Source organism: Penaeus vannamei, chromosome 35 (assembly GCF_042767895.1).
Source record: "Penaeus vannamei isolate JL-2024 chromosome 35, ASM4276789v1, whole genome shotgun sequence".
In the NCBI taxonomy this organism is placed as follows: domain Eukaryota; kingdom Metazoa; phylum Arthropoda; class Malacostraca; order Decapoda; family Penaeidae; genus Penaeus; species Penaeus vannamei.
In genome coordinates this window covers 11554012-11581511 of record NC_091583.1, presented here as the reverse complement: position 1 = coordinate 11581511, position 27500 = coordinate 11554012, and the positions used below count along the sequence as shown (strand labels likewise).

The 27500-nt window shown below is 35.1% G+C and overlaps 2 protein-coding genes across 8 annotated transcripts in view; one reads left to right on the top strand and one right to left on the bottom strand.

The window, feature by feature from the left end:
* mei-41 (meiotic 41) overlaps positions 1–23062 on the top strand; it is a 23635-nt gene extending 573 nt beyond the window's left edge. For both annotated transcript variants that reach the window (XM_070114360.1, XM_027352210.2), the window contains exons 2-49: positions 729–803; positions 1094–1320; positions 1485–1646; positions 1912–2060; positions 2198–2368; positions 2600–2879; positions 3044–3171; positions 3325–3452; positions 3682–3871; positions 4096–4185; positions 4921–5125; positions 5342–5487; positions 5719–5879; positions 6081–6402; positions 6916–7055; positions 7241–7412; positions 7697–7794; positions 8129–8294; positions 8457–8573; positions 8749–9005; positions 9106–9276; positions 9385–9493; positions 9800–9912; positions 11002–11198; positions 11564–11671; positions 11892–12022; positions 12521–12793; positions 12976–13172; positions 15123–15252; positions 15570–15716; positions 15854–15959; positions 16249–16396; positions 16723–16992; positions 17375–17596; positions 17907–18064; positions 18280–18428; positions 18623–18849; positions 19130–19320; positions 19461–19633; positions 19792–19935; positions 20261–20418; positions 20791–20914; positions 21105–21212; positions 21479–21732; positions 21958–22111; positions 22266–22373; positions 22488–22622; positions 22797–23062. In XM_070114360.1, coding sequence (XP_069970461.1) covers positions 790–803; positions 1094–1320; positions 1485–1646; positions 1912–2060; positions 2198–2368; positions 2600–2879; positions 3044–3171; positions 3325–3452; positions 3682–3871; positions 4096–4185; positions 4921–5125; positions 5342–5487; positions 5719–5879; positions 6081–6402; positions 6916–7055; positions 7241–7412; positions 7697–7794; positions 8129–8294; positions 8457–8573; positions 8749–9005; positions 9106–9276; positions 9385–9493; positions 9800–9912; positions 11002–11198; positions 11564–11671; positions 11892–12022; positions 12521–12793; positions 12976–13172; positions 15123–15252; positions 15570–15716; positions 15854–15959; positions 16249–16396; positions 16723–16992; positions 17375–17596; positions 17907–18064; positions 18280–18428; positions 18623–18849; positions 19130–19320; positions 19461–19633; positions 19792–19935; positions 20261–20418; positions 20791–20914; positions 21105–21212; positions 21479–21732; positions 21958–22111; positions 22266–22373; positions 22488–22622; positions 22797–22970 — 7902 coding nt within the window. In that variant the 5' untranslated portion in view covers positions 729–789 and the 3' untranslated portion in view covers positions 22971–23062. The remainder of the gene's footprint in view (positions 1–728; positions 804–1093; positions 1321–1484; positions 1647–1911; positions 2061–2197; positions 2369–2599; positions 2880–3043; positions 3172–3324; positions 3453–3681; positions 3872–4095; positions 4186–4920; positions 5126–5341; positions 5488–5718; positions 5880–6080; positions 6403–6915; positions 7056–7240; positions 7413–7696; positions 7795–8128; positions 8295–8456; positions 8574–8748; positions 9006–9105; positions 9277–9384; positions 9494–9799; positions 9913–11001; positions 11199–11563; positions 11672–11891; positions 12023–12520; positions 12794–12975; positions 13173–15122; positions 15253–15569; positions 15717–15853; positions 15960–16248; positions 16397–16722; positions 16993–17374; positions 17597–17906; positions 18065–18279; positions 18429–18622; positions 18850–19129; positions 19321–19460; positions 19634–19791; positions 19936–20260; positions 20419–20790; positions 20915–21104; positions 21213–21478; positions 21733–21957; positions 22112–22265; positions 22374–22487; positions 22623–22796) is intronic.
* Positions 23063–23187: 125 nt separating this feature from the next.
* LOC113801780 (glutamate receptor U1) overlaps positions 23188–27500 on the bottom strand; it is a 22668-nt gene continuing 18355 nt past the window's right edge. For 3 of the 6 annotated variants that reach the window (XM_070114361.1, XM_070114365.1, XM_070114362.1), the window contains exons 7-12: positions 27090–27331; positions 26545–26729; positions 26128–26358; positions 25144–25322; positions 24621–24786; positions 23971–24422 (exon numbers count right to left, since the gene is read on the bottom strand). In XM_070114361.1, the coding sequence (XP_069970462.1) occupies positions 24282–24422; positions 24621–24786; positions 25144–25322; positions 26128–26358; positions 26545–26729; positions 27090–27331 (1144 nt within the window). In that variant the 3' untranslated portion in view covers positions 23971–24281. Of the gene's footprint in view, positions 23761–23970; positions 24423–24620; positions 24787–25143; positions 25323–26127; positions 26359–26544; positions 26730–27089; positions 27332–27500 lie in introns of those variants that run through there. The other 3 variants (XM_070114363.1, XR_011398155.1, XR_011398156.1) reach the window with 3 other exon arrangements.

The window sequence follows — 27500 nt, the reverse complement described above, 5'->3', positions numbered from 1 at the left end:
GTAGCACATTCCATTACCTACAACATATGTATCACTACACACATGGAGGATATTCGCCTTTGAAAATTACAGATATTGCAGAAATATGTCAACATTTGTAGCTGAATACATGTTAACAATAATGAACATGACCCAGACCATGATTGTTTGTGTGTTTTGCATAGGCTGAAATCTCCAAAATGTGCATTCTAGACTGGTTTCTTGTTGATAAGGAATACCACAAGATCTATCTTGCCAGAATGAATAAGGAGAAGATAGGCCTTTGAGGGAATACCCATTCGTGAGAGGCAGTATTGTATTTACAATAGTCCTTTAAACCTACCTTAACATTACAGAGGAGATATACCAAAGTAAAAAATAACATTTCTCTTTATGGTAATAATCCACAAACAGTAATCTGTATGATTGGTTAATTCAGTTTTATAGGTACTATAAAAAATAGAATAATTAAAAACATAAAAAATTGGTTAAAGATGTGAATCTGAATTTTAGATGCTAAAAAGATGTCAGAGATGTGGTAAAAGAATAGAACTTTCCTGCCTCAAAATGAGACTAATTTATATGTTATGAATGTAATGTTTCATTGTATATCTTACTTATGTTACTTTTAGAAAGTTTTTTTTTAAAGGATATTATATAACTTAAAAAGTTCTCTCATTTAAGTGTATATGCTTATTTATTTTATTTGATGTTATTTTTTTTTCATCAGTAGATATTGTTTTTTTCAGATATTTACCAGTATATGAGGAAGATTGGAATTAAGATGGGCATTTAAAGTGATTCATCAAGATGGCAGATGATGTGTAAGTAAAGCTAATCATAATTAGCATTATTTTATGGCTGTTTCATGAATATATGATATAGTATCCATAAGATGTGTCTACACAATTGCAATATTCTCCTTTGTGAGAAGGCACAATGCACTTTTTAGCCTTTAATTTTCATTCCTTCTTTTCTAGAATGTGCTTTTTATTTTCATAATATTATGCATGATATATATGTATGTATATGCATACTGTGTTTGGGTATGGTTGTACTATAACTCTTCATAAACTGTACATATACATTGATTCATCTATATAATAATTTTCAGATCTGGGAACAGCCAAAATACTGCCCTGAGAGACAAGTTTGTCTCAGTGGTTGGTCCTGTGTTTGAAGGTGGTGAGGAAGCAAATATACTTACACTTTTGACTTCTTTAGCAAATGTCTGTAGACATGATGAAGGCTTGGTTGTTACAGCCCCTGTTAACATCACCAATGTTAATGAAGCTAATGGCCACAAAAGCTCAAAAGCCTTGGAATGTGATAAGACTTCAGGTACAGCTATAATGTGGTATTTACTTATTTATCTAGATACTTTTCCTCACCTGTTTGATGCATATGCAGGAAATAGAATACTGTAAATTAAATATTTTGGTCTTCATAGTGAAGCAGAAATTGTGTGATATTTTAAATCTCATATTTGTCAAAACTTTCAACAGAATTTACCTGCTGGCTGATAGCAGAACTAGTAACAGTGGAAGGGTCAGAAACTGTAAACAAGGCAAATGTAAACCTGCAAGTGACCATCATGCGTATTTTAGCAACTCGCAGTCCTCTATTGTTTTCTGGAGTGATGGCCGATTACATCAACATTGGACTAGGTAATAGCAGAATGATTCCTATGAAATACTTTATTTTCTCTGTTTTTAGGAATAGTTTTCAAATAAAAAGTTACAAATTTCTTTAATTTTTTGTTGTTATTAAAGTTTCAAATCAGAGAAACCAAAGTTTTATCCTGTGCTTTTATTTGAATGATCAATTTACTTTTGCTTTACTTGGGAATTTGAAATCTCTTATACATTTTAAGAAAATATGATTGACCTGAAATGTCTTTTTATTGTTTCATTTTCAAAATTAATTGTTCAGAGGGAAAAGAAGTTCTCTTTGAGGAGGGCACTGTTGTTTGCCAGTGCTTTTCTTCGGTGATCAGAAGGAATGATGCCCATCCAGTTCCCAAAACCATCACCTTTGTGGATGACTCAAAACTGGATCGTATTCTCACAACAATTATCATGGTAAGAAACAGTGTGGGGAGAGTGTTTTTCTAACTGGCCTTGTTATGAAAGAAATTAAGAAAAATTTATATATCCATTTTTTCTTTTCATTTATTGATTTGTTTTTTCTTCATTATGTTACTTATTTAATTTTACAGGTTCTTAGCCAGCTGGGATCCTTTATAGACCAATATTGCTGGCAGATGATGGATCGAGTGTGGCTACTCATCTGCTCATGTTTGGAAGGTGGAGATGAGAAACTGAAGGTTGCTGCTCTTGGTGCAGTCACAGTTCTTATAGACAGCTGTAGTGTCCCAAAAAGTAATGAGGTAAGAAATATATTTTAATATATGTTTTTTTCAGGAAATCATAACAAGCAGTTAATGAATTTTGTTGATTTCTAATTTTGCTTATGATTTTGATAGTCTTCTGTGAATACTTATTTCCTAGGGCATTACTACTATGATTTTTAAATATATGTAGCATCATTTTTGTCATAATATTGATATATGTGCAGTGATGTATTTCGTAGATTTTGAATTCATGTCTTCTTTTGACAGAGACTAGACTACTTGATGCAGTGTGTTAGTGCCTTATTGTCTGGGGTGTTGGATGGGAGTGGATCTGGGGAGAACACAGGGAAAATCATCAAGGATTTGCCTGGCACACATCAGCAAAATGTTCAGAAGGAAGCAGACAATATACTCCCTGAACATTTAGCTAAAGTGATACATGTCTTACTTCAGCATATTCCCTTTTTCTTACCAATATTTCAAGAGGAAATGCTACAGAAAACTTCAATTTGTCTTCAGAAAGCAGAAGGACTTAAAAAAATACCAGGTATATATTTACAAAATTATTTAAGGATATATGTCAAGCATCAGGTTCCTGATGTATCTCTGAATATTAAATTTCATATCATATATGGTATTGAAGATCTGTCAGAAATTAGACACATAGATAATTGGTTCTGTAATAATATAATGAATATCATTTTAAAACAGAAACTCTAAGAGCAGAACTTTTGAAGTGTCACTGTGTACTGCTTGATGCTTTGACATCATCACCGTGTGTTCAGGATGCTCAGGAGGCCATGTATTTATGTGCTGAAGAAAATATAATGCTAAAAGAGGTAATGATAATCATTGACTTGTTTTATGTAGAAAAGTTAGTAAGCATGTGATTTTTTTCCTGATTTAAAACATTATGAGTGATAAATGTTTGAGATATATTGGCTAGAGATAGCATATGAGGTATAATGATAGAGCAAATCATTCTGTTGCAGGTTTCAAAGTTTATCCTGAAGAGGATAGTGGTTAGAGATTTGCTGGAGGCATTGCCAAGCCATGCTATTCAAAGCCAACAACAGGAGATATCGCGCAGCCAGTCTCGAAAAAGGCGTTTGTCTGAGACGTAAGTTTACACAAAGTTTCATTTCAATTTTTGTTTCTGAAAAAAGAGGGAAAAGTTTAAGGAAAACTTGGATTCTGAAATGGTTTATTTATGGAAGCTACTAGTTGTATAGAACTTTGTACTGAGAGCGCAACTTTGGAGAGCTAAGATTCTCATTTCCCTTAATTTCCCAGACTATCATTTTTTTCTGATCTGAAGATGATTTTGAAGTTTTTGTTTTACTGAACAGTGAGAGTGCGCAGCCAACTATAAGTGTAGTGACCATAAGCAAGCTATGGAAGCAAGCCTTACAGACAATGGGCAATGTATTGTCAGACTGGACAGATGGTACAAGTGCACTAGACCTAGACCATGTAAAGGCACTGGGAGAGATCATCTGTACTGCAGGCCGTGTCATTACCAACATCCCAAATGCCCAGGTTATTTATTAGAATTTTTTTTTTCTTCTTTTAATGTAAACTCAGAAACTTTGTGTTAAAACACAAATGCAGTTCTGCATGCATTAGCTGAAAGCCACAAATTATTTGTTTTCAGTTTACAGATTGCTATATATAGTAATTGAAAATATTGTTTTAGTGCCTGTATGATTGATTTTCCCTTTTTAATATTTTAATCATTATTTATGTGCTTATTTACCTTTTAGGTCACACTACAATTTTTCCCTGACTCCTGGGTAACTGTGGCTGCAGATTCCCTAGCTACAATCATGGCTGAGGCAGACAATGTAAACATTGTAAGTATTTTTCAGGGTGAATTTCTAATTGAAAAAGTATTATTGATTATCTTAATACATTTGATCTCATGGCTTGTATAATGCTTTTAAATGTGGCTCACATGAACAGTTGTATAGTATCAGTGTTCATTGCCTCCCCTTTTTATTGTTATCTCCTATTCTGCATAAATATTTTTTGCTATTTTCCAAGGTCTATTTTTGTCATTTTTTATGCTGTATCAAGATGGTAATGGATAATTTTCCTTGATTTGATTCCATATTATCCCTCTAGTTATTTGTCATTGTTTTGTATTTTTGTGTTATTATAATATTTTTATAACACCCCCCTGCCACTGATCATGGTGGACAGGAATATCATTCTGAGCATGGAAATGGTGACCTCCTTCCTACCATCACTCACAGATGTTGCATTCCAACCTCATTTACCAGTAGAAATGATGTAAGAGCCCATTCCTAAATACCCACACAGTCTAATTTTCCTCCAAAAGCTTTGTACTTATATGATGAGTCATTTCTGTCACCTCTGCCTTTAACCAGATATTTCATGATGGCTCCTTTCCTTCACCCTGCCCCTCAGCCATATTTTTTTGGCCCATTGCCAAATATTTTCATGAAATTACTGCCACATCAGTGGGATCCAATGGACTGATAAGGTTTGCAGCAGTCATTAATCTTTTCAAGTATTTCTTTTTTTTCTTGGAAGAATGAGAAAAATTACTCTTCTCTTAAATGAAGGTCTTGTGTTTGATGGAAACGGTTGCGTACATGACATGGACTGGGAGTGTTGCTGAGTCGTCAAACACAAAGCCTCAGAATAACCACATGTGGCTGGCCCTTGCAACGCTCCCTTGGATGGCCTCGGAAGTCAGCTTGTTGGATCTGAAGCCTCCAAATGCAAAACAGTATACATCTTGGGCATCCAGACTGAAATGGGGAAATAGTATGCATTTTCTTTTTTGTTGAGTGTTTAAAAGTAGTCATGGTTAATGTATTTGAGTAAGCCCAATTCTGAAATATTGCTTTTGAACTTTTATGATAAATATATGATTGATGGATCTTGAATTTTTTATTTGATTTCCATTTGTATGAATTTTTAAAAATATTAAAATCCATTAGCAACAGTGGTTATTTTAATACTGTATTTTTTTTCTTCCAGATTCCAGAGTGAAAGCTATTAGTATTTCAATTATTGCTATAATGCCAGAGAACATTGCCCCCAAATGGCGATGCCACATAATGCGAGCAGCAATCAATGAAAGAGATTCAGTTGTGATGCATGAAGTTGCAAAATGGTTCCCTGTGGTGAGATTCCTTTTTTTTTATTGTATTTTTTCAATAATGAATAAAAAATTGCTTTTAGGATAGGATAATCATAGTAAATTGATTAAAGAAATTGGTGAAACTGGTAATTCACGCCCACCCATATTGTATAGTATGTCTGTTTCTTTGAATTGTGTAAATATAAATCAGTGTTAAGAAAGTGATTAAATTTGTGCATATATTCATCAGCATTACCTTTTGATTTCTTCTCAGATGGTGCATCAGTTAGGGGGTGCTGGAGGCCAACAATTAGTGGGTGAAGTTGTAGGTGCGGTTTTACATTTCCCTGATAACAAGACTATACAAGCTGGAGCTGCATCATTGACTCACCTTTTGTGTTCTCTTCTAAATCATACAACAGTGAAATGTCCACAGTAATTATCAGGATTTTACTTTTATACTTCTTGAACAAAAGCAATTAGAACCTTGTAGTTTGCATACTATAATTCATTTGTATGATCATAGATATATACTGATTATAATGGTAAGTTAGTATACTTGTGGCAAAGTTTATATAAGCCATATATTATTGATGAATGAAATCTATATAGATTGATAAGATAAATTTTCTTCAGGTCAGAGGATGATACGTATGGCCCAAACATCCTTGTCTGCAGAGTATGTAAGAATGCAAATTCAACTAACATCCTAGACGCACAGCATGTTGATCCAACGCTAGTGTCTCGTTTCCTAGGATTGCTAACCCACTCAGACACTAAAGTGTTAGTGTCGATTGTTGACGCTCTCCCAGCTGTTATCAGCCATACAAAGCTGAACCCTCAGATGATCAATCAGTATATCTCTCTGCTAGATCACCAGGATAAGCAGGTTGTCTCTGCCATGTGTAGACAACTCTCAGAACTTGTTTGTCAAGGCGTACAAAGTGATTCGAGCCAGGTATTATTTCTTAATTTAGTTTTTTTTAAAAGATTGGAGGGATATTATGTGATTTTTTGGGGTGTATTATTAATATTATTGATGATTTATTATTGATATTATTATTTTTGATATTGATAATTTATATTTGATACCAATGTCAATATTATTATTGATGATTTATTACTGATGTTATTATTTTTGTTGATATTGTTATTTTAAATGTCATTATTAATGAAAATATTACTATTATTGTAATTATTATTGAGGGTATTATTATTGTCATTATGAATGAGGACATTATTATTATTGTCATTATTAATGAGCATATTATATTATTATTATTATTATTATTATTATCATCAACATTATCATTATCATTATTATTTATTAATATTATTATTATTGATACTGTAATCATTATAGTGATAATAATGATGATTATTAGTTTTAGCGGTAGTGTTAGTATTATTGATATTAGCTGTATTATGATCATAATCATTATTTAGTGTATTTGCATATACATTTTTTCAGGATTTAAAGTCTGCTGTGGTGTCCAAAGAAGGAGAGCTGGTTCTTTCTTATTTGAATGAGCTCTTCAAGACAGCTGAAAGGAAGAAATCATCAAGCAAGACTTATCTAGCTGTACTAGAAGCACTGCATTATCTTGTCAGGTTGGTTATCTAGCTTTATTTATTTATTCTTATTTATTCTGTAGTACTTTCTTGAATATCTTATTATTCTTATTTCTGTAAGATGCTACTTATTGAGTTAGAATTGCAAAAGCTCTGAATTATTGTGATATTCATATACTTAATGTTGTGGTTCATATCAATATGTTTTGTTTAATTGCCAACAGGTGTCCTTTAGGTGGATTAACAGGTGGGGTGCTTGTGCTACTCTTACGGTGCTTAGCAATAAGCGATCGGCTCGTCACTGCACAGGCTCATCTCATTATCCACTCTCTGGCTAATACTCTTGGACTACCATTGAAGGACCTCTATATCAGACACCGCCAGTCTCTTGCTCAGGTAGACCACTAATTTCTCTTGGGTAGTTTGCATCTCTCTCTCCCCAAAACTTTGAAAGTATTTTTTGTTAGGCTTTTACTGCGGGGCACAGTTCGGGTCTAAAATTTTAGGAATCATGTTTTTTTTTTTTTTTTAGTTTGAGATGTGCTGCTGTGTTATACTAGTTTAGCAAGGATGCAAAACAAAAAATATTGTAATTATACTTCCATCTTTGCTCTATTTCTTTTTTGATTAATGAGTTAAAGTATTTAAAAAGTAATGAAATGCATATTCTCAAATTTTAGGTATTGTCAGAAATAGTCAAACCTGGAGAAGTGGGAGCAATGCTGAGCCATGTTGCAGAAGTTTTTGAATGGAATACTTCCTCTACAGGAAGTACCAGGTAAGTTATTGGAAGAGGAGGAGTTTAACCTCGTGTTTATAACATTTAATTGTTTAGCCTTTATTGTCAATTTTATCACACTTTTACTCCATTTTTGTTTTTTGATCATCTCCGTGGATCAAGAGAAAGGTGAGAGATAGTCTACCGAGGTAAAGGATTATAATTAACGCAAAAAATTCATTTGAAACAGCTTTAGGGCAGATTGAAAAATATAATGATCTATTTTCAAGTTAGACCTGAGTGAATTGCCACTGTTCACAATAGTGAGTAAGAGAATGCAGCTGAAATAAAAAGTTTCATTGCATGCTGTTTAACTACATATATTTTGTTACAGAAAGCAAGGCAAAAGCAATGTAGGACAGTTCATAATTAGTCAGATACGCCATTTACTACCAGCATTAGCTGTGCGTGCAACACAGGAGGCCAAGCCAGGGCTACTGCAAGAGTTAGCAGGCTGTCTCTCTCTTCGCTTGCGGGACATTCTCATTGATCATTTCCAGGTTGCTACCCAATACTTTTTGTTCCTTGAGATAAAGGAAAGGAAACTTGAAAATGTGTCATTTTTAAGAGCTATCTGAATTACTGTTTTTGTTCATATATTGAGAATCACTTTATAGAAAGATCTTCCTCCTACAATGAAGTTTTGGTTATATCCATTACAGCATATTTTGGCATACTTAGTATTCCACTATCCTCAAGAAGAGCAGGAGGCTGTATTAGACTTCATAGCCTCCACTACAGATATCCACATTCAGAATATTAGAAGATGCTCTGTGCAGGTAATTTTTGAATTAGCCATAAGGAATAAAGTAGGCATACATATTGGCAAAATATATTTGAATATGTGACTGAAGATATGAAAATGAATGTGAGATTAATTTTGAATAAGTTATTGGTCAGCCTCATAAAAGACAAAAATGAAGTTTGTCACTGTCACACATATTCTCTGCCCAGAACCAGGTCAATGAACTGATCCTTGGTTTACATGACCACCGTGATGCTGTTTTGAGAGAATTTTCCCGTATGCGAGCCATTGAGCAAAACAGTGATCATAACACTTCAAGTAGACTTACAAGAAAGAACACGATGGAAAGCAAGTTCTCTCATGATCCTGCAACTTCAAGAGATATTGCTGAGTATCTAGCACCTCGACTCCTAGGAATTTTAGGATTCCTTGACAGCAAGCTGGTGTCATCTTCCACTATGTACAAGTAAATAGAAATATTATGTTATTAGTTTCTTTAATTTTTTTCTTATATTATAGAATGATTTTATGATGATAAATTTTATCGAAATACTTTTGTTTTGTAGGGAAAAGCGATGTGCTCTGTGGTCACTGAGTGATCTTCTCGTAGTTATGGGAAGACAGTATATATCTCCAGTGTCAAGGAAGATCTTAGCATCCTTGAAGACAGCACTCAAACTCAGGGATGATGAATTCTTTGATATTGGTTGCAGTGCATGGACAAACTTCCTGTACAAGTGAGTCATATATAAGTAAGAATTTCTCAATCGTTGTTGAAAATATATTCCATGGTATATTTGTTTTGAAAAGGTAATATAGGCCTAAGTGGATTTTCATTTCTTTAGCCTTGATGAGAGCACCTTGGAGGGTTTATTGGAGGAAGTAGCTGTTGTGGTTAAACCTTTGGTCAAGGAACGACCTCAGCAGATGGCACCAGTTTTGACAAGTGTCTTGGTAAATATATTTCCTTCAGTAACATCAGATATCTGTGTGGCTTGAGGTTTAATGTAATGGAAAGATGATTAAAGCTTCTGCAGTGTATTATCTCATCAATAAATATGTTTGTGTTCAACAGTGGATATGTGAAATTATATAAAATTCTCTCATAAAAGTATCATTTAGATTAATTTATTATTTGTGGGTAAATTCTTGGAGATCCAAATGTAATGTCAGGGGGAGTGAAATTGATTAATTGTTAAACTGGAATATGGCATGATTGTGACATCATAGAAAGTACTTTATCCTGCCACTTCTCTCTAGGTTGAAATGCCATCTATTAGGCCCCTTCTAGGAAATTTACCTCTCCTTCCTGAAGACCCAGCCCTTACACAAGTCAATCAAGCCATCTTAGAGCGACAGACAAGAGTGATGGGGTAAGTACAGCTTTAGTAGGATAGTGTTCTCTTGGCATTGGTAGTTATTCCTCATTCTCTCTCTTTTCCAGTCTTAACATTGGTCATATATAATTACATGAAGAATAAGAGCAGTTATGCCAGTGGTTACAGCACTGTATATATTTTTTTCATAAATTGTTTCAGCCACTGATGGAATTCTCTCTATAAACTATGAAATTGAGATGGAAGATATTGATTTTGCCTGGCTAGGTTATTGATGTCAGTGATGAGAGGTAGGCTTTAGTTTCAGGACCTTTTCTCCCTCCCTCCCTCCTTTCTTTTCATTTCTTTTATATAAAAAGACTTCTCACTATATGGATAGTGAACATCTTTTAAAAGTAAGGAGGAATTTAGGCAAAGAGGAAACTTCATTGTATAGTATTATTGGAGTACAGTGGAAGATTCTTTGTTTCTGATATGTAATGTTTTTTATTTTATTTATTTTTCATTATTTTTACTGATATACTTTTATAGCTAGATTTTAACTCATAAACTGCTGCTGAAGAGTTGAAAGCCTTTGATGCTGTCAGCACAGTAAATTAGAAGTGACCAGTTGAATAATCATCATATTAATGGCCATATTCACAATCAATGTGAAGCCCTCTGCAACGGGAGTTTACGAAGGCGATCGCATTGTTGATGTGATGCGATGGAAGTCAGCCCTGATTGGCTCTCAGAACCTGACTGTTGCAAAGTCAAGTTCCAAGAGCCAATCAGCAACGACCTCTGTCACATCACATTGACTGTGGGTACAACAATGTGATCACCTTCACAAACTCTCGTCACAGAGGACTTCGCATTGATTGTGAATATGGCCGTAACACAGGCTGGGTGGGACTTATACATGTTGACACACATCATTATCCATGAGATCATTTACTGTATTCGATGAAGGGCGGAAGGAGATACTCCATTGGAATTGATTTTAGCCTTAACTATAATTACAAAATGGATAACCAATTTTCAGCAATGCCTTTAGATAGGCATTGTGGTGCACAAGAAGGGAAGAGAAAGGAGACATACCATTCACTTGGGACAAAGGACTCAAAGTGGCAAATATATTTTCAGAGGTAGTAGAGAAGAGGTAGTAAGTGCCTTGTCACCTGTACTGCGTGGTCTTAGTCATGAGAGCCTGGATGTGCGCCTCCATGCTTTGAGTCGTCTACGTTACATTCTTCGCCATAATCAGGAGGCTGTCCACCATCTCACAACTGATGCAGACACTGTGCATCCAACCATTTCAGAACTCTTCAGCATTCTTTTAGGTAATGAGATTATATATTATGAATGATTGCTTGTAAAAATATGATACACTTTTCAATCTTGTTTTTAATTCTTTTCAAGCAGATAAAAAGTTAGGCCTCATGCCTCACAGGTCATCATATTATAAATAAAAGAAAACAAATGATACATCCCAGTGTTACTATAAGTTTAGGTCCTGTGGGAAATGCAAAAATGTAAGATTATGTGACCTGCCTTCCCTTCAAGCTTTGATGTGAGGGATCAAGAGTGAGACAATATTTTTTCACTAATTATTCTTACAATAAAACAGATTTTTTAAATTATTTTTCTTAAGCATATAATACACATTTAAATGTTGGGTATATAAACAAATTGAATATTTCAAAAGGTCAGTGCCGTGAAGTGGAAGAGGAGGTGCAAGTGGCTGTGGCAGATTGTCTTGGTCTCTTGGGTGCCATTGACCCAATGCGCCTCTATACACATTCCAACATTAAAGGTAATTATATTTATATTCAATTCATGAGATGAAATTTAAAAATGGTAGGATTTGGTATGTCTGGTAAAGAGATAAAATTCACTTTGCAGTATACCTATCTACTTATTAGAAAATTGAGTCTTTTATTATTATTATTATTATTATTATTATTATTATTATTATTATTATTATTATTATTATTATTATTATTATTATTAATGTTTATTGCATCTTATTTCAGAGGAATTGAGCAAAATACATCTGAATATTGAAGAAGAACTTTTCATAGTGGAATTGGTAACAGAATTAGGAAGAGCCTTCTTAGCTGCTACAGATGCCAATACCCAAACATGTGCATCGTATGCCATGCAAGTATGTTATTTTGAGTGATTAATATAGTCAGTTTATTTTCTTATCTTAATCTTTTCTGTCTCTGAATGCAAAGTTGTTATCATTTACATAGTACCTTTTATTATGGAAAATGTTTAATTTTTATAAGTTCTAGATATGATATTGTCTAATGAGCTTTGATGTATTTCATATGTAATGTAATCATTAACAGAAGTAGTTCCTGTACATGTTTCTTGTTTTTAGTTGCAGATTACATATATGAATACTAAGAAGTCAGTTTCATAACAGAGTTAATATACCTGAGATGAATATATGAAAGTGTAGTCAAAGGATTATTTTTCTTTCTCTCCAGAATATATTTTTATATTACAAGAATTTTTATTTAATTCACAGACATGTGAATGGTTTAAGTCTGTTTTATGTATTTCATTTTTAGTAGTGTTTTTAGTTACAGGTTTACAATAGAAAGAACAATATTGATGATATGATAGCCCTCCAAGATTCTCTCTATCATTCTAGGAAGTAACAAAAGTTTATGGCATCCGAGAAAGAGGCTCAGAAGGGGCAACACAAGTTGGTTCTGGGGCTTGGGACCGATTGCCATATCACATGCAGGAGATTATTTTTCCTCTGATGACCTCAAAGTACACTGTGGCCAACAGCAACAGTCGATCAACCTCTGGCCGTCCCTCACCTATATATGGAAGTTCTCGGGCACAAACTTTCCATCAATGGCTTACAAATTGGACATGTTCTCTAATAGACTTGCTCAAAGGGGAAAGAGCTTTCCAGGTATGTACTTAGTGTGTTTTTGGTGTGGTTATTTTCCTTTTACATTTATATTACTGAATGTTGTATAATAATAATGTTGAAATTCATGCCAAGTTTGAGCATATGTGTGGTTTATCTACTATTGGTGATATTTGATTTATATGATTTCTTAAGGTGTATTCATGAATATGGTACTTTAACAGGTATTTAGTGCCTGCAAACCAATCCTGCGTAGAGACACAACAACAGCTATGTATCTGTTACAACCAGTGCTGGTATGTGCATTAAGAGAGTCTGAACAACACCATGAGACAATTCTCAAGGAGGTTTTAGCTGTAATGAAACACATAGATGAAAAACCAGTGGCAGAGCAGCCTTCTACAATCTCACTGGAATTACAGTAAGAGTTTTACCAGTCCATTTGGTTAGTTAATGAATAATTATTGCATTTTTGTAAATTAAAATATCTGTAAAACATGAACCAGACTAATTAGGCATTCATTGATAGTTTTGTTTACGATAAGGCCACAATTATTTTATTCCTTGGTTTACAAATTTTATTTCGGAGAACCTCTGATAGACAGTAGCAAAATAAAAATGAAAATAAGTAGTAGTTTTTTTTTTTTTTTTTTTTTTTTTTTTTTTTTTTTTTTTTTTTTTTTTAGAACAGTATTGATTTCTGGAAACATGTGATAGGCAGTAAAAAAATAAATAAATGAAATACCAATGACAAAACTACCTCATATCTGGAATTAGTATTGTCCATGTGCCCACATACAGGAATGATCTTTGGCAGAACTGGTGACATATTGTGCTTGAGACAAACGGCAGATACCATCGATTGTGGAGGTTTCTATAGGTATAACTGACTAGAAAGACAACAGTAGGTGGCATATTATGCTTGAGACAAGAGCAGGTATATTAATAAAATATTAGTACACATTGTACTTAGACAACAGCAGATACTGTGACATGATGAGTTTCTCAAAGGACTAGAAACAAAACAGAAATAAAAATTAAAGAAATGGTCCACCTCTTAAACTTGTAGGAAATCTATGGTTCTTCATGGCTTCCATCGTTCAGTTTCAATTTCATAGTATACTGGTGAATTGGAAGCAGAAGATATTAAATTATTTTGTTTAGAATAGCAGGTGCCAAATGTAATGGCATCAATCACACCAAGACTGAAGGTATACAGATTCTAGTCCAAGCCTCTGTTTAATCCACAGACCCTTGACTCCGGCTCCTCCAAGTGTATTTCGAATTGTGTACCCTTTACTGGAAAGCGAATGGATATGAGTTTATAATTTTTTGTTACATCTGCCTTGTTTATTTTCAAAATGGTAGGCTGTGTTGAGCATCGTTGGGAAAATTGAAAAGTTAATTTTACAAACATTTTTATTTTCAGATCAGAATCAAATTGTATTGAATTAGGTGCGGTGAGAAAAAAATAAAGTCAATTTCTCAATTATTTTTGTTTTCAAATATCGGGAAACAAGTGTGTCGGATCCAGAAACCAAGAATAAAATAATTGTCGCCTAAACTATGTAATTCACTAATACTATAATTTTTAACAACTACTAATTTCTGGTAAGTTGTTTAATGATGATTTATTATATATAGATTAATGGCTGTATCATATTTTATCTCTGTGCCTCCCTATTACAAAGTTATTTTTTGTAAACTTTTTTAGCCTTTTTGCCATTTTCCAATATCCATATTTGTCTTTTGAATTGCTTTATCCAGATGGTAATAACTTATTTTCCTTGCACAGATTCTTTATCACCTCTCTATGTAGTAAATTACTCATTGCAAGAAAAAAAAAAAAGTATGGAACATTTGGTTATTTGTATTATACTTCCCATTTTTCTGTAATTTTCAATTTTCTGTAATACAACATGCGCCACTGGTCATAGTGGCCAGGAATACAGTGCGCAGCATAGAAATGGAATCCTCCCTTGAGCCGATGCCCTTCCAGTCATGGCTTATTTACAATAGGAATAATGCTAAAGCCCCTTTTAAATGCCAAATGAGTCAAATCAAACTCCAGAAGGTTTGTGCGGTTGTGGTTTTTTCTGTCACCCTGGTCTTCGCTTATGATGGCAAGTTGGCGTCACCCAGCCTACAGCCATTTTGCCCGATGAAGCCATGTTCACATCACTCAACCCAGATTTTTCGATGACGGGATCATATCATCTGGATCATAGGGGTTAATCAACCCATAAATGATGGGTTAGCATATTCAGACCCAGATGATACACAAAATTCAAGGATTTTTTCTCTTATCCTTATAAACTGCATGTTTCAAGATTGATGTATGTACTTACAGTTGATCATTGTCTTTAAACAGGCATCTAGCAGTTCAAACATTGTTTACTGCTTTAGACTATGTAAGTAAATGGATACAGAAACAGAGGCAGATTGAAAATGCATCAAAGAAAGGACGTGGAGCTTTTAAACCTTCCATGGAGCTACAGCAGGTTTGTAACCTTGATAATTTATGTATGTAAATGTCATTTCTCTTCTTAGTCTTTTAATGTCATGCTTGATGAATAGTTTTGGTTATGAAGTTATTTTCCTTATTATGTATTCTTTTGTTATTTCATTGCTCATATTGAATGTGGCTTTTATGTACTATTTTGATTATAGTTGTATTGATGATAATTATGTTTTATATAACAATTTCAATATTTTCAAGCTGCATAAATTATTATTATTATTATTTTTTTGTCATACAATTAGGTACACCTATATAAAGGAAATCCACATTTCTGATGGTCTTTGTGTATTATCTCAGGTGACAAGTTTTCTTGAGAAGATTCCAGCAAATTTGCTTGCACAGACATCTTTCAAGTGCCAAGCCTACCACCGAGCCCTGCTTCATATTGAAGCCTTTTTGAAAGATAATCCAAATCAGCTGAAGGAGCATCTTGGTTTTATGCAAGTAAGGGTTTGTCCTATCACAGATGATGAATTTATATCATCATTGAGTAAATAAGACCAATTTGTTGCGTTACTTAATAGCGATGTAATATGAGAAAAAATCCTAGATCTGTGATTAAGAAGTATTTTATGTTACAGCGCATATATGTGTCCTTGGATGAACCAGATGGTGTTGCTGGTGTAGCAGCTATCCGTCAGGAGGATCCATCTTTGGATGAACAAGTTATTCAGCATGTTGCAACAGGTGACATGAGAAATTTATCAATAATTTGAAAATACAATAGATTTAGGTTTTGTTACTTTAAGTTATAATTCATTTCAAGGGACATATGCAATATTAAGCATATTCAAATGTTTCAGGAGATATCTCTATCAGGAAACTGTTTAGCACTATCCCCATCCAGAAACTGTTAGTACTTCAGGAGCATACCTGACATACTATAGTACATCATTGTCAAGGGTACTTATCACATTTCTAAAAGGATCACATATCTAAACAATCCTACACAGCATAACAAATACTTTATTCACAGGTCGCTTACAAGATGCTTTAGGATGCTATGAGCACCTTTGTGTTAGGCAGGGATCAGAAGAAGTATACAAGGGCCTTCTGGATTGTTACCTGAGTTTGGATCAACCTCACTCAGTCCTTAACATAACACATGGGCTTCTTTCTAACAAGTAAGTGTGTTTACTATATAGGCATATATCTAGATTATGATAGTTACACATAACTTTTGATTATGTTTTGACAGTGTTTTTAATTGATGATATTCTTGCAGATGAATATATAGATTAAAAAAATGTATATTTTTAGATTTTATATGGTACTGACAGTTGTTATGATGGTAACAACTCAATTTAATTATCGAAGATCATTATAAAAATGTATATTTCTTTTGCATACTAATGTAGATTGTAAAAAAGATGAGATCCTTAAATCAGATTCAACTTTACATTTTCAAAATTTGTCATTTTAGAAATTATGATATATTACTATGTTTCAGGCCAGAGCTGGAGGCATCACTGAATGAATACCGTGTTGAGGCAGCATGGAGACTTGGCAAATGGGACTGTCTAGAAAAATACCTTGAAACTTATCCTAACCAGTACTCATGGGGTTCAGGTGTAGGCCAGGTCCTTCTTGCAGTTCGTGCTCGTGACTCTGTAGCATACCAGTCAAGTCTGCGTCGCTTGAGGACACAGCAGATTGCTCCCCTGTCTGCTGCCAGTATGGAGAAGTGGGCATATCAAAGAGCATATCCAAACATACTAAGGTCAGGGAGAAATTATGAATTGTGTAGTTCTTTAACCTCTCATGATAGAATTCCTCCAGCAGTTTGATACACCTAATGTACTGAATGCTGTAGCTTAAGCCTAGGCCACATGAAATGTGATCACATAATGCAAAATGGAAAATTCAGAATTCAGTAAGGTTTTTGTTGATTGCGTATTCCTTTAACACTACTTTAAAGTAAAAATAGGTACAAACCAGACCATCATATCATTTGAACTCAAGGTGTTGAGTAGTTAGTTTAGGAAGATATATTTTTTTCATTCTTGTGGTTAACATATTTACTTGATAAGTATGGGAAATATTGCAAAATTTATGAATGATCTTTACTTGAGACAATTCATTATTTTGTTGTAAAATTCCAGACTACACATTCTTACTGAGCTGGAGGAAATGGTATCTGGATTACTTCAGTTTAACCAGCCCACTGATACAAAAATCAGATTTTCAAGTCCAGAGCTCAAGATGAACTTTGATCACCAGCAGCAGCCCCTAAACCTTCAGGAACTTGTTGAAAGATGGGACAAGCGCTTGAGCCTTGTTCAGACATCCCACCGTTACCTTGAACCTATCCTAAGTTTTCGAAGGTATGCTAAATCGATTATGCAATGTAATATTGCATTGGATCACTACTGTTAATCTTATTTTTTGTCACTTTTCTTAACATTTGTCTACTTGGACACTCTTTAAGCAGCATTGTTGTTATTATGTATCTTTTTTTGTCATACATTAGACTCCCAGCTGAGTCCTTGAATAATATCATAGAGTACATTAAGATTTCAGTTATTAAGAGACTGTTGAAACATAATCTGGAAAATCAAAAAACAAAAAAATATCTAGTAGAAATAATAGTGTTTTGTTGCTTCAACTGTATGAAATGTATATTCCCACCAACAGAACCTTACTAGAACTTGGCCGAGAGTGGACTCTAAAGAGTGATTCATCTTTGAGTTCATCTTTAGTCACCCGGCTGGAGAGTACGTGGCTTCATAGTGCCAAAGTTGCACGAAAGGCAGGGCACACACAGCAAGGAGAATGGGCTCTCCTTGGAGCGGGTAACTATTCATTTTTATTGCTGATTCATATAGGGGGAGAGGTTTAGGGTCTTTTATCATTTTGATTTCTTTTCGGGTGTGAGTTTAGAGCACTTATTTAGTACAAAAATAGTCTGATGCAGAATTCCTAACTTTCATTAAGTGAACTTATTGGTTGTAATTGAATGTAAGTATATCCTTGATATGCGAAGAGCATTCAATACAAAATTCTCCAGGTTCAGGAAGAGATGTTTTTATTGAACGAGCAAAGTGGCACTGGGTGAAGGGTGAGCAGCATCAAGCTGTGACGACTCTAAACCGTGGGATGGAAAAGTTCTTCTCCTCAAGTGATGATTACAGAGGAGATACTGGCAAGGAGACACAAGTCAGTATTGCATAAAAATTGTATATGTTTTTTAATTTATGGTTATAATAGACATCTGCAACAGTTCCTACAGAATGATGAATAAGATAAAAAGATAAAGCATGAATACATCTTTAATATAAAAATGTCTCTCTTGATACTTAATGGCAAATTAGCCAAGCTTTGTTGACTAATTTATGTAAGATACTTTTTAGGAAGAGCGAATTGCCTATGGTCGTGCCAAGTTGCTCCTTGCAAGATACTCTGAAGAATCAGCCACACAGGAAGTCAACACTATAAAACAGTATTACCGAGATGCATGTGAGATGAACAAACAGTGGGAAGATGGACATTTCCATCTTGCTATGTATTATGACCGTATTTTAAGTTCACTGGATGTCAAGGAGAAACCTGTGGAGTGGATTCATCACATAGTCTTAAGGTTTGTAATAATTTTTATTTTCATGGTTTGGATTTTGAAGTATTTATGTAGATATATAGATATGTGGTGGGATTAAGGGTTTTGATATTAAGCTCTTGAGTACAGTAATGCTTAGTGCTATCATTTCAGTAAACCAGTTTCATGTTTTCCAATTATCTGTCAGATAGGAGATTGGTGTCAAAGTGACCTCCCACTTTAAGCCAAAGTATTGGCTTAGGGGGTTGTTGGTCCAGAAAAACCTTATTTTCCAACTAAATAAACCTTCTCTCATTTTATGTAGTTTTGGAAAATCACTCCAATATGGCTGCCGTCACATCTATCAGTCAATGCCAAGAATGCTGGGTTTGTGGCTAGAGTTTGGAACAAGAGTCAGTGAATTAGAGGCTAAAGAAGAAAAGTCTAGGGTTAGCAGGAAAAACAGCACCCTGGACAGCCACAGGGAAAAACTGGCAAACCTCAATGGTGCTGTTGGTATGTAGACGACATGGAAACTAGTTGAATTCTGTGAAATTATAATAGCATTAACAAAAGATGTTTAGAGAAAGGAGTGAGAGTAGTGAAGTTTATCTTCTTACTTGGATAATCTTTCTGATTGTGTAATTTTCTTACAGGAAGCTTGGTAGATCGACTACCACATTATATGTTTATGACAGCACTACCACAACTAATTTCCAGAATCTGCCACTCCAATAATGAAGTGTTTGTTCAACTGTGTAAGATCATTGCTACAATGCTTAGCAGTTACCCACAACAAGCCATGTGGCATATGATAGCTGTGTCTAAGGTAAGAATTAATTTGTGATGATAATCACATCAATTGTTTTAATTAATTGTCTTAGAGATTGTATTGTTTTTATCTATGCCAGTGTCCTTTGGTAACTGTTTTTTTTTCATATTTCAGTCCTTGTCAGATTTAAAAGCTTGATTTCATTTTAATTTCAGTCTTCATATCCAATGAGAGTTTCAAGATGTATCGAGATATTTGAGACTGCCAAGAGAAAGAATCCAAACCTTCACAAATTTATTGCTGATGCCACCAAACTGGCAGATAAATTTCTTGAACTCTCAAATAAGCATGTAGAAAAGGTATGTACTACAGCAGTGACTGGAATGATATCATAAAGATTAACACAATATAGAAGGTATATATAGAATGTTTAGAGTGAGAATTAAGTGATATCAGTAATAATGCAAAATGAACCATGTTCATGTTGACAAATGCAGTAAATGTATGAATGAGAATGAATATCTTCACAATACAAGAAATGTATTTAATTGGTTTCAAATATATCTTTGTCAGAAATACAGTCTCATTCATATCTTTTCAAATAATGCAAAAGCAAGACATGCTGTATAACAGAGCATCACCAGCATATCTTGCCCAATTTTGAAGATATTTTTCTGTTGTCAGGGGGTACCCCAAGTAAGCCTGAACAACTTATTACGAGGACTTCCAAGACTGCTCTCAGATTCATCTTTCTCAAGCATTATCCTGCCCCTTCAGCAACAGATGACTGTAACAACTCCTGTGTCTTCAGATGCTCTTCATTCTCACAACCCATTTTCCAGGTACTCTGGGAGATATTGTTTTATAAATAGTTTGTAAAGGTTATGTACTGGGTACTGCAACATCCAAAATACCAAAAAAGCCCTATTTCATTGTAAAACTGTATGAGTATTACTGAAGCTCACCAAGTTTTAAAGTAAAAAATAGTTTTGTATATTATGAATGTATTTCATATATGATTATTTTCAGTATCATAATACACATTACATAGTTGTTGGTTGTGTTATCTTATATTTATGGAGTTCATATTTTGCTGAAGAGTATAAAGGATAGACTTTTTTACTAGTTTCGCAAAAAAAACTGAGCATAAACATGAAGAATATAAAATAAATGGTGTAGTTATTTAGGAAAAAAACTGTTTTGTTCTTTTCTAGAGCTGAAGTATTCTTAGCAAGTATTGAAGATCAAGTGGAAATTATGCAATCCCTGCAGTTGCCAAAGAAAATAACATTGCGAGGTTCAGATGGCAATAAATACATCATGATGTGCAAACCAAAGGTAAAATGATTTCATTATTACTTTTACTTATTTTTTCTTCCTCTTCTAATCGTAAGGAATATACATGCATGTACTATTACACGTTTCAAGTTAGAATTAAATATTTGGCATTATCACAATAATAAAGTGTTATGGTATTAATTAATTCAGGGAATTTTCCTTATAATAATAATGAATTTACAAACTACAGGATGACTTGAGGAAAGATTGTCGACTCATGGAATTTAATGCATTTGTCAACCGCTGCCTTGTGCAAGATCCAGAGTCAAGAAGAAGGGATTTGCACATTAGAACATATGTGAGTGTTAACTGTTATTTCTATTCTTATTGGTGTCAGATTGACCTAATTGTAGTTTTATTTTTTTTCTTTCTTTTTTTAGAGACTATAGTTGCATTTACTGAGTGAAGAAAGGCTAAAATGGTTCTTAAGCCAGTGATTGTATGAACTCTATTCAGAAATAATTTAGTGTGTAATTCAGAAATAATGTAGGAATTCATATAACATAATGAAAAGAGTGTTCATAACTATCATAAAAATTGTATGAAGACCGCGTTTGATTACAGGCAGTAGTGCCTCTGAATGAAGAATGTGGCTTGATTGAGTGGATTCAGAACCTCAACGGCTTGAGACAGATCCTCCACCGCATCTACAGAGACACTGGGATATACATGACTGGTCAGGAATTGAAGCAGAATATGTGCAAAATTGACACACCCTTAGCAACAAAACGTGACATCTTCAAGAACAAACTAGTTCCTAGACATCCTCCTGTATTTGGTGAATGGTTCCTCCGAAATTTCCCAGATCCACAAGTATGGTGAGCAAATTACATAAGTGTTAAATCTTGTTTTTTCAGAATATATGAAAAAATCATACATCAAAATGCTGTCTTATCTCATGATAAAGGTTACTCAGAAGAATCTTAGAAAACATGAAGAAGCAGTGACTTTTTATGATACAATTACATTAATTTCATATAGTAAATAAGAATCTTAGAAAGGTTCTGATATATACAAGTATGAGTGATAATTTTTACTTCTAGGTTAAGAGCAAGACTGAGTTATTGCCGCACAACAGCTGTCATGTCCATGGTGGGCTATATTCTTGGTCTTGGCGATAGACATGGTGAAAACATTTTATTTGATTCCTCAAATGGTGACACAGTACATGTGGATTTCAACTGCCTTTTCAACAAGGTTTGTGAAGGGCATATATTGATTACTTTCAACACTAATGTATAATTATTAGGCCGTGATATTTGGAGTTAAAAAGAAAAAAGAAAAAGGAAGGTTCATGTTACCTTCATTAGTTTTATTCCGCAAGTTAATATAAGTTACATTTTCATTCCAGGGAGAAACATTTGACTGGCCTGAGCGAGTTCCATTCCGTCTCACCCACAATATGGTTAGTGCCATGGGCCCTACAGGATATGAAGGCATCTTTCGGAAAACTTGTGAGGTTTGTGTAAAATAGCAAAGTTACTGTTCAAATGTGTCTCATCATCTTACATGAAGTACAGGCTTCACAACTGCAAGTGCAAAGTAAATTCAGCCTTTCTTTGTCCTACAATAGGTTACAATGCGGGTGATGAGAGATGAGCGTGATGCCCTCATGTCTATACTTCGTCCTTTCATCCATGATCCTTTAGTGGAGTGGTCACGAGGAGATAAAAGTGCCAAGAACACAGGTGAAATCAACAATGAAAAGGTATGCTTCAGTGATTCAATGTAATAAAGATGTGAAAGATAGAAAGAAGAAAAAGTATACTCATTTTTTTTTTTTTCTAAATTCATATTTCTATTGTAAGCAGTTGTTTAATAATGCAGGTTAACTATCCAAAGATTTAAATTTTCTAACTTTTTTTGATATTCATCTTTCTAGGCACAGATGCATGTCAGCAACATAGAACATCGTCTTAGTGGACAGATTCGTACAAAGGGGCGAGGTCTCAATCTTCCCCTGTCTGTTGAGGGGCAGGTTAACTCCCTTATTGAAGAAGCTACAAATGTAGATAATCTTTGCCAGATGTATATTGGATGGGCAGCTTACATGTGATATATAACTGGAGAATATCTGGTTGCCTTATGCCAGTAGAAATTTATATAAAAATGTAAATTTCCTTTGTATGGAAAATAATTTTGTATTTCTATATTTCTGTCTTTTTTTATCCCTTTTATTAAACAAAATTTATTGGTATATTGATTATACTTAACAGTGCCATGATGCAATAACCTCGATAATTCACTGCTGAATATAATAGCACTCTTACCCCCATTTCATGTATTATAATTATAGCAATAAAAATTAAAATGTTTGAGAGTTATGGAATTATGATGGTAAGGAAAGACGTAATTCGAAAGTTTCATGTTTTAATTGTTTTTACTGAATTACTTCTCCAATCTTGTTTTCTTCAGAGCTAGCAGAATCCTCTTTTATTTCTAAACTTTAGGTTTTGGAATATTACATCAATTCTATATTAGTTTACGATGGTGTTATGTCATCCATTGCAGTGGCTAATTACTTGTCATATATTGGGCTACATTTACTGATTCCCAACATTATCATCATGCATACCAATCATTAAGGTCACATTTTAAAGTGAGAAGTTTAGCTAGTTATTTGGTTTCATATATATGTTGTGGTATTTCTTTTACAGGACTGGGCATTCTGATGTGTAAATGAGTTCCAACCCAGATCACTGTTGGAGCTTTATTGTCGGTAGGAAATTAATTTTTATTAATTGTGATGTGCCGTAGTTTGAATGCCATGCTAAGGTATAACAATGGCTCCGAATAGGAAATTTGTTTCCCCAAGCCGCAAAAATCTCCAATCGGCACCAGCGTTTCTGAGGATTACAATTTCAGTTTTAAAAGAGAGACCATCAAGAAAGACAGCATCCAGCTATTTTTATTAATTTACTTGCATGGTATATTGTTTCTGAAGCATTGAGAAATGGAACCAAAACAGTTTAAGGCCGAAAAAACTGATACAGATTCCGGCAAACCGACAACAACAGCTGTGCAGTATTGTATTTTAGGTAACGCAGGAATGCAGGAATGGTCATTATTTTTATTTTATTGCCGATACTATATAACCGAACATACATGAATGCATACTAATTTAGTGAAGTTAGAGGGCGAAGACGGCTAGAACGTTAATTTTCGGTCCTACTATTTAGCATTAATATCTAGTCACTTCTATTAAATGTTTTTTCTAAGGAATCAGTATGCTACACACTAGAGGTTTACTACAAAAATGAAAATGTAAGGATGCAATTTACAATCATTTAAAAATTATGGAACCTATTCTAAAAACACTAATATTCCAACACTGGTTCTACAGATAGAGCAAATATGACATATACCATCATCCCGCATTTTCGTCTCGTCTTATGGGGCAGCACTTCTCCCCAACGAAGACGATGAGTGCGATGAAGTGACCCAGGAACAGGAGGTAAAAGCCGCCTTGCAGATGGCTCACGGTCAGAGGAACTCGGTCGTTGCCATCCTGTACACAGTAATGGCCAGTTATTACGTACAGATAAACTTAATAATACTAGAAGTTGTGAAAATAGTAAACGTATTTCGTCACTGGTGAGGTGTTGCGTAACAAAAAAATATATTGCAATAATAAGGATCAAATATATCTAAGCTAAGCATATTCACATATTGGCAGACAAGTATTTCTTTGGACAACGACTCTTACATCAGGTGTGTAATCCCAAACAGCACTTTTTTGGACTTGGTTTGTGTCATTCCTCTCCTCTATAACTCTCTCCTTCACCACATCTTCGAGCCAGTAGTCAATAAGTCCTGCTTCTATTTGCTGCTGCATTGCCCTCGCAATTTGCCGACGGAATGGAGCGCCTCTCCTGACGGTCGATACATTTCTTAATTCAGTGCGTGCCGTTCCCTCGAGTTCAATCATTTCGCTATGTATATGACCAATATATTACATCTACATACATATTCACACCCATCCATACACACGCACACACGCGGGCGCGTATCAGATGGGCAATATAATGTAACCCACCCACCCCATCTGGTAGGTGGGTATTGCAAAAAAGGATTATGAATATATACGGCATAAAGAGGCTGCGTGTGACCCAAAGTACGGCATAAAGGGGCTGCGTGTGCCACTAAGTACGACATAAGGGGGATTTGTGTGTGCGTGCCTCTGTGGACTTGAACTTCCTCTAAAGATTAGTAATTCGGACAAATGTCACCTGAATCCCCAAGAAGTCCCTGCAAACTTTGGATACTCTACACGGCTGGTGTGAATGGGCGAGTACCCACGGGCGTGTGTATATTGCAGCGCCACCACGGCCGTGTTCTGGAACTTCGTTGTGATGAAGGAATAGCCACCTTGTAGCACCAATTCCATGTTCTCATCTAGCTCGTGTGTCTACAAGAGAAAAACGGAAAAGTGTCTAAAGATAATTGTGTTGCGCAACAATATGGATGGTTTCATTTATTCCGCGACTGGAATTTCTTTCTCACTAGTCTAATCTGTATGTAAACACCTAATCTATAGCAACAGAAAAATCCTGAAAAAGAAGGTTTATGAAAAAGATGTGCCAGATGCGTTTTTAACCGAAAACTAATACATTGGACTAAGATGAAAGCATTTTACATACTAAGCAGGCTAAAGATTAATGATATAATGACAACGTTTTATCGTACAAAATGGAGAAAATTACCCATACCAATAAAATTGATGAAGGCATGGCACCTTTCAAACGTGCTGTAACTTTTCAAATTAGGGCCACGAGGTACGCATACGTCCTCATATAGTTATTGTGCACACTGTATCTATTAACCAGACACAAAGAGTAATATAAAAAACCTTTCTCCTCGGTACTCTATTCCACCTAGAGGGATCTTCCAAGATAGCTACTTGTTTCACCATCAGTTTCATCGCCTGTTTCAGCGCCAGGAAGGCCCTTCTGTAAATACCACTGCAGAAGAGTGAATATATCTTTGGACAAGGTTTCTCACTACAACCTGTAGTGAACTTGGAAATTATCAGCTGACCTCTGATGGCCGACATTGACTTCGAATGTCCCACTATTCCGTCAAATGTCAATAATGTAAAGAAAATTGGTTATGATTTTATACGGTTATATTTATTTATCTACATCTGCGCGCGTTTTGTGATTAAAAGAGAAAAAAATAATCATGTAGACATTTAGGCCACGTAACTCAAATACCTCCATCCGCCGGAATACTTCTTGGACAACAGGGTCCGTGCTGAGCTCGAAGTACGACCTCGATGCGCCCAAGAGAAGCTCGCTGCCCCACCGCCAGCCCCTGCGTGCGGTCAAGTCGCGGAATGTGTTGACTTCGGCTTCCTTGAGCTGAACAGTCAAGTGTGCGGCCAAGGAGGAGCGATAGCCAGAACCCGCAACTACACTTAGTATGGCCAGGCAAATCACCACAACCTGCGTGTGTAAGCATATCAAATAAACAAAATATTTAATCCACGTTTAGCACATCGCTTGAATCGAAACAACGAAACAAGGACCTCTATCGGAATGACAAAATTATAAAAAACAACAACTCTAGAATCAACAGAGGTTTACTGAATAATAGAATCTATTTTCTTCATTCTTTTTGCTAAGTTATACCCTGCCCGTTGAGCTCTGGGGCGGGTCGGTGGGGGGGTCTTCCAGCACCGTCCCCCAAGAGAAGAAGAGCGCGGTGCTCAGACTGAAGACGGGTTTGCCTGACAGCCTTGACCACGCCCGCAGTAAGACGAAGAGAGACACGCCCGTCGCGAAAACAGATATTGCCAAAATTAACCAGACCGTGCCTGAAAGACGAAAAGAGAGGCTCTTAAATAATCTAACTGGCATATGGCTTGGAAGTCGAGAGTCTGTACTTTGCTTGGTTGATAAGACGTCCCTAGGCCTATCAGGAAGTGAACAGTTTCTTAATATAATTAAACACTAACTAATGGTCACTAACATCTCCCTGGGTCGACTGCTATTTGCGTTGCTAATAAAATGAACAGGAACTTAACGAGTAATCTATCTAAGGCAGATTAAGAGAAAGTTTGAGAAGCTTTACATGCATCAACGCTCATCTTTGGTCACCCTTAAACATAACAGGACTTTCGTAAAAAAAAAAAAAAAAAAAAAAAAAAAAAAAAAAAAAAAAATTATGATCTCACCAGTGAAAGGGGTCACAAGAGCCAAGAAATGCGGCAGCCGGCGGGGCTTCATAGACACGATGACGAAGGGATCCCGTGTGTAAATCCTGGCCTGATCCATCGCCAGGAGTCTGGGCGCCGTGGGAGTGATGGTCATTGAGAAGTCAGCTTCCTCCTGCTGAAGGGTTCCTACTAAACCTGTCCAGTTTCCTCCTTCAAGCAGCGCTCCCCACTCCCTGTCCTTTGGTTCACGGATAACGTATCTGAAACAAATTATGATTGGTAATTTATTTCGCCCGAATGGATGGTTTTAATGCTAATTAGGACAGATCAAGGAAACTTAAAGTACACTCTCGTACCCTTATCAAAACAAGAAACAATTATACGGGAGCTATGCTGTTTCATATATAACGATTCTATAAAACCAAATAC